Source organism: Carlito syrichta, unplaced genomic scaffold (assembly GCF_000164805.1).
Source record: "Carlito syrichta isolate Samal-C Ts95f unplaced genomic scaffold, Tarsius_syrichta-2.0.1 Scaffold153563, whole genome shotgun sequence".
In the NCBI taxonomy this organism is placed as follows: domain Eukaryota; kingdom Metazoa; phylum Chordata; class Mammalia; order Primates; family Tarsiidae; genus Carlito; species Carlito syrichta.
The window spans coordinates 136,901-143,732 of NW_007097659.1; the positions used below are offsets into that span (position 1 = coordinate 136,901).

Here is a 6,832-nt window from a genome sequence, read left to right on the forward strand (position 1 = left end):
AAGGCACAGGATTACAGGCTGAGCCACCGAGCCCGGCTTAATTTTTTTTTTTAATTGTAGAGAGTGGTCTCACCAAGTCACCCAGGCTGGTCTCAAACCCATGAGCTCAGGCAATCCTCTCACCTCAGATTATAGGCATGAGCCACTGTGCCTAGCCTGTAGTATGTTTAAATAAGTTTACAGCTTTTCATTCACTTGTTTCACTTCCAGGAACTTTTCTTAGAAAAATATACAAGTATATTTTTGAGACTCCAACTCAAAAAATAAAAAATAAAACAAATCAGAAAGTTAGCCAGGTGTGGTCCGCATGCCTGTAGTTCCAGCTACTTGGAAGGTTGAGGCGGAAGGATTACCTGAGCTCAGCAGGTCGAGGCTGTGGTGGCCGTGAGGGTGCCACTGCACTCCAGCCTAGGTGACAGAGTGAGACTCTGACTCAAAAAAAAAAAGTAAAGGAAAAAAAGAATGAGGCTGTTCTGACAGAAAAGTGTCTGTGACATTCCTTTTAGTGAAATAAACAAGTTACAGGATGCTTTTGTAGTTCATTTAGTGTGATGATTGGGTATTCGTGCACGAATGTGTGAGATGTGCTACCCTTAAACCTTTTTATGATGTTGGCACATTACCTGTCTGACAATTACGTAGCATTTTGTATAATATTAACCCATTTATGTTTAAAAATGCAACATAAATGTTTCATGCATGTATACCTCGGGTATGTACATGTGTGTGTGTACATGCTTATACAGGCATTTAAAAAAGTTCAAACAAGTTGGGTATGGTGGCTCAGGCCTGTGATCCCAGCACTTTAGGAGGTTGAGGTGAGAGGATTGCCTGAGCCCAGGGGTTTGAGACTAGCCTGGGCAAGACCTTGTCTCTATAATAAATCAAAAAGTTAGCCAGGCGTGGTTAACTTAGAAGGCTGAGGAGAAAGGATCACCTGAGCCCAGCAGGTCAAATTGCTGTAGCTGTGGTCATGCCACTGCATTCCAGCCTGGGTGACAAGAGTGAGGCCCCGACAAAAAAAGAAAAGAAAAGAAATAGTTAAAACAGAGCCGGGCTTGGTGGCTCAGCCTGTAATCTCATGCCTTTGGGAGGCTGAGGTGAGTGGACTGCCTGAGCCCACGGGTTTGAGACCTGTCTGGGCAACTTGGCAAGACCTCATCTCTACAATAAATCAAAATGAGCCGGGCATGGTAGCATGCGCCTGTAGTTCCAGCTACCTGGACAGCTGAGGTGGAAGGATCGCTGGAGCCCAGCAGGTCGAGGCTGCGGTGGCTGGGAGCGGCCACTGTACTCCAGTCTGGGTGACAGAGTGAGACTCCAACTCAAAAAAAAAAATAGTTAAAACAGGCCAATATAGTGGCTCACACTTGTAGTCCCAATACTCTTCAAAGTAGTAAGCCGCTGGCCACGGTTATCTCTGGATGGGGGACTGGAGAGAACTTCCCTCCAGGCCCTATGAGACATACCAAAGTTTCAGAACCATGGTTCTAACCCAAAAGTTGGCAAACATTGGCTGTGTGGCCCTCTACAGAAAAACTTTGGGTTAAGATTATAATCCATCAGCAGCTCGTTTTTCAGGATGATTCTTCTCCTCCTCCTTTTTTTTTTGAGTTGGGGTCTCACTCTGTCACCCAGGCTGGAGTGCAGTGGCACAATCACACCTCACCACAGCCTCGACCTCCTGGGCTCAGGCGATCCTCCCTCCTCAGCCTCCCAAGTAGCTGGGATTACAAGCATATGCCACCACACTTGGCTAATTTTTTGACTTTTTTGTAGAGACAGGGTCTCACTATGTTACCCAGACTGGTCTGGAACCCCTAGGCTCAAGCAATCCTCCTGCCTTGGCCTCCCAGAGTGCTGGGATTAAAGGAATGAGCTACCATGCCTAGCCATTACTGGTTTCTAGTCTGCCTTCCCACTAGATCATGAGGCACAGGGCATGGGGCAGAGGACACACTTAGTAAACACCACCCTCTGGCCAACCAAATTTCCGGGCTCTGCCTCATGAACCCTGACACCTGTGTGGGCCTGAGATCCCACCCCCTTCCTCCCCCAGGGCCTCCAGGGATGGATAGGGAGACTCACAAAGGCCTTGGTGTACTGGTTAAGCATGAAGTTCTCGCTGACAGCGTGCTGGAAGGCTTCCATGGCAAAGCTTGGGGGTGAGAAGTCGGGAAAGCCCTGGCCCAAGTTCACGACGTCATGTTCACTGGCCAGTTTGACATACTCCACCCTGGGTGACAAATGGAGAGTTGGCACCAGCCCAATCTTCCATCCTGATCTTGGACTTCTGTCTTTTATCAGTGCAGAGTGAATATGTGCAAGCCTTGTTCTAGAAAAAGTAGACAACTGGCCAGGCATGGTGGCTCATGCCTATCATCCCAGCACTTCAGGAGGCCGATGTGGGAGGATCGCTTGAGCCCAGGGGTTTGAGACCAGCCTGGGCAACATAGCAAGGCCTCGCCTTTAAAAAAAATTAGCCAGGCATGGTGGTGCACGCCTATAGTCCCAGCTACTTGGGAGGCTAAGGAGGGAAGATCGCCTGAGTCCTGGAGGTTGAGGCTGTGATGAGCCATGATTGTGCCACTGCACTCCAGTCTGGGCAACAGAGTGAGACCTTGACTCAGAAAGAAAAATAAAAAGTGGACAATCAGCTTCTGCCCTGGCTTGAAGATCTGTGTGAGGGTCATAGTGTGATTAAGTGGGCCAGACACAGTGTCAATTGCATGGATCAGCACAGGGGCTTTCAAACTTCTTCCACCACCACCCATAGTAAGGAATGGTGTGCGTGTGTGTGTGTGTGTGTGTGTGTGTGTGTGTGTGTGTGTGTGTTGGAGTCTCAAAACATGAGACATGTTTTGGCACATGGCACGATCGTTGCTTACCGCAGCCTAGACCTCTTGGGTTCAGGTGATCCTCCAGCCTCAGCCTCCTGAGTAGCTGGGACTGCAGGCATGGGCCACTACACCTGCCTAATTTTTAATTTTTTTTGTAGAGTTGAGGTCTCGTTATATTGCTCAAGCTGTTCTCAAACTCCCGGGCTCAAGTGATCCTCCCGCCTTGGCCTCCCTAAGTGCTGGGATTACAGCCATAAGCCACAAATTTGTGCCTGGCCTACAAATTAATCAAACCTAAGGAAGAGGTTGTGGGAACCACAATTTATAGGCAGTTGATCAGAAAAACAGCCCACACCCTGTGCTGGCGACTGGCATTGGAAGCTGGGGAGGTCTTGAAAGACTGAACCCTCAGCCTGTGGGATCTGATGCTGTCCCTAGGTAGACAGTGTCAGAGTTGAATGCAGTGAGAAGACACCCTAGTGGCCATCAGAGAATCACCTGCAGAATTGCTTGCTTGGTGTGTGACCTACACATCGGGGTCACAGAATGTTCTGTGCTGTGAATCTGAGAAACTGAGTTTATTTTTTCCTAAATCCTTACAGAGCTGGACTTTACCTTATCTGCAAAATAAGATCATATGGCTTTCTAGTCCATTCACAAGAGGACAAAGGGTAACAGCCTGAGGACCAGGACCCTGGAGGACCAATATAGAGGGCAGACTTTGTGAGTCTTTGGACAAGGCTTTCCCTGTTCCAAACAGCATGGAATATCTAAAGAGAAGAGGTGCAAAATCTTTGCAAAACACAAAATGAGCCACGTACAGTGACTCACGTCTATAATCTCAACACTGGGAGACAGAGGCAAGAGGATTTCCTGAGCCCAGGGGTTCCAGACCAGCCTGGACAACATCGCCAGACCTCATCTCTACAAAAAATAAAAAAATTAGCACTGGGCGTGGTAGCTCACACCTGTAATCCCAGCACTTTGGGAGGCTCAGATGAGAGGATTTCCTGAACCCAGAGGCTCAAGACCAGCCTGGGCAACTTGGCAAGACCTTGTCTCTACAATAAATAATTAAAAAAATTAGCCGAGTGTGGTGATGCATGGCTGCAGTCCCAACTACTTGGGAGGCTGAGATGGAAGGATCAGCTGAGCCCAGAAGATTGAGGCTGCAGTGGCCATGAACTTGCCACTGAACTCCAGCCTGGGTGACAGAGTGAGATTCTGACTCAAAAAAAAAAAAAAAAAAAGTAATTCCTGGATTGCTGTTAGCTTGGCACCTGGATACATGGATATTGCTAGTAGACAGCATTGCCTCTCCCTCTCCCCAAGGCCCTTCAGGGAGGCATAATTATCCCCATTTTGCAGCTGGGGAGCTCATGCTCTGAGCTGGTATGTCACCTGCTCTAGCGCCATAGCCAAGCAACCTAGAGCTGAGAGTCGAACCCAAGCCCACTGCCTGGGGTCTTGCCTCTCCGGGGCTGTGGCTATACCATGACCCTGCTGGGTAACATGGAATTACTGCAAACCCAGGGACGGCCAACCTGCCCGAAGGGACACACACACACCTCCCAGCCCTGCTGGCTCACCAGGGGTTGTGGTCGATCCCGTCCAGCCTTCGGGCCTGCAGTCGTTTGGCCATGGCGAGCTGGGGACAGCAAGCGGACAGCGAGCAGAGGGTCAGAGTTGGAATCCGTCTAGCCGCCTGCCCGGGAGAGCCAGTTGCTGTCGGATCACATAGCCCCACCCATCCACTCCTAGGGAGGAGGCGGGGAGCCCAGGAAGCAGGGCAGGCTCCACCCGCCATCCAAGCCCGTTTCCCCCAAGATCCCACCCCTGGCTCCCCCTCCCTGAGCCTCGACCTCCCCAATCTTCAGGGGCCACCTGGCGCCTCCCAACCCTGGTGCAATGTGTCCCCAGACAGAGCCCTGCCTTAGCCATGTTTAAGTTTGACCCAGAAAGCGCTGGAGGCTGAGGAGGAAGAGCAGGAGAGGGGGGTGGGGGAGAGAAGTTAATGGCCTCTGCTAACAAAGGTCGTGCTAAGTCTTCCGTGTAGTTCTCAGAGGGATCTGGTTGGCCCCATCTTTTTATTTTTTAATTTTTTTTGAGTCTGGCATTTCACTCTGTTGTCTAGGCTGGAGTGCAGTGGCACGATCATGGCTCACCACAACCTCAGCCACCTGGGCTCGAGTGACTCATCCTCCAGCCTCAGTTGCCCAAGTAGCTGGAATGACAGGCACACGCCACCACACTGGATAATTTTTAAATTTTTTGTAGAGCAGAGGTCATGCTATGTTGCTCAGGTTGGTCTCGAACTCCTGGGCTCAAGCAAGCCTCCTGCCTCGGCTTCTCAAAGTGCTGTGATTGCAGGCGTGAGCCACCGTGCCCAGTCGCAGGCCCTCAAGAGTCTCGCTCAGTCCCACAGCACCCCCACCTCGAGGTGCTGGGATAGTTCGCATCTAACAGATGAGGACACTGAGGCTCAGAGAGGCTCAAGGACTGCCCAGGGTCAGAGGAGAAGCTGGCCAGGACCCAGGTCAGGGTGGTTGCCAGTCTCCTGCCATGGGAGGGGTCCCCCAGGGGGGCTCTGCGTGAAACCTAGGTTCTTCCATAGCCCAGGAGTCCTGCTGATGTGAGGGGATGGCAGAGCCCAGCAGGGGGCCTGGCGCCCAAGGGAGCGCGCCAGCCCTCACTGCCGGTCCCTTCACTGAGTCCCTGACACGTCACCAGGCCTAGCACTCAGCACAGATCAAAATACGAGAGGACCCCCGCAAAACCCGTAACTTATTCATGGAAAAACGTGTATTTATTCTTCCATGTTTGAGCTTCAGTCACCTTCAAAGTACCCTCTGATGGATGCAATGCACCTCTTGAGAGGCTTTTTCCCCCGCTCAAAAGAGTTTTTGAACTCATCCATTTTGATGCCCTTTTGTGCTTCTGCCTTTTTTTGGTCTCACCTCTTCCACATTGGCAAAATATTTCTCTTTGAAGACTTTTTTTTTCCTTCAAGGAAACAACAAAGGGTCATTCGGGGCGAGATCGGGTGAATAGGGACAGTGAGGCATGGGGGTCTGGCCGTTTTTGGTCAAAAATTGCTGAACACTGCGCGGCGTGGGCAGGTTGTTTGTGTAAATCACCCGTCATAGCCGGGCTCGGTGGCTCAGCCTGTCATCCCGCGCCTTTGGGAGGCTGAGGTGAGTGGATTGCCTGAGCCCGTGGGTTCGAGACCCGCCTGGGCAGGTGAGACCCGATCTCTATAATAAATCAAAAAATCAGCCGGGCGTGGTAGCGCGCGCCTGTAATTCCGGCTACTTGGAAGGCTGAGGTGGAAGGATCGCCGGAGCCCGGCAGGTCGAGGTTGCGGTGGCTGGGAGCGGCCACTGCACTCCAGTCTGGGCGACAGAGTGAGACTCTGACTCAAAAAAAAAAAAGTGTGTTTTTTGGGGGGTTCCCCTCATAGTTTAAAATGAGGGTGAGCCAGGCACAGTGGCTCACACCTATAGTCTCAGCTGCTCAGGAGGCTGAGGTGAGAGGATTGCTTGAGCCCAGGAGTTTGAGGCCAATCTGGGTAGCATATTGAGACCCTGTTGCTATTAAAAAAAAGCGAAGATGAGTCAGCGGGGGTGGGGGAATATGGGGAATAGAAGTTGTAGTGGGCCAGGCTTAGTGGCTCAGGCTGTCATCCCAGCATTTTGGGAGGCTGAGGTGAGTGGACTGCCTGAGCCCGCGGGTTCGAGACCAGACCGGTCAACTTGGGAGGACCTCATCTCTACAATTAAAAAAAAAAAGAAAAATTAGCTGGGCATGGTAGCGTGTGCCTGTAGTTCTGGCTACTTGGAAGGCTGAGGTGGAAGGATCGCTGAAGCCAGCAGGTCAAGGTTGTGGTGGCCGTGAGCGTGCCACTGTATTCCAGTCTGGGTGACAGAGTAAGACTCCAACTCAAAAAAAAAAAGTTGTAGTGAAGGGGAGCTGGGGGTTAGGAAGGGGGCTAC

General features: G+C 51.2%; 1 protein-coding gene across 1 annotated transcript in view; it reads right to left on the bottom strand.

Annotated features, from left to right (window-relative positions):
- Positions 1 to 6,832, bottom strand: part of KYAT1 (kynurenine aminotransferase 1) — a 43,272-nt gene that overhangs the window by 5,799 nt on the left and 30,641 nt on the right. The window contains exons 3-4 of the mRNA XM_021708887.1: positions 4,430 to 4,488; positions 2,089 to 2,236 (exon numbers count right to left, since the gene is read on the bottom strand). Coding sequence (XP_021564562.1) covers positions 2,089 to 2,236; positions 4,430 to 4,488 — 207 coding nt within the window. The remainder of the gene's footprint in view (positions 1 to 2,088; positions 2,237 to 4,429; positions 4,489 to 6,832) is intronic.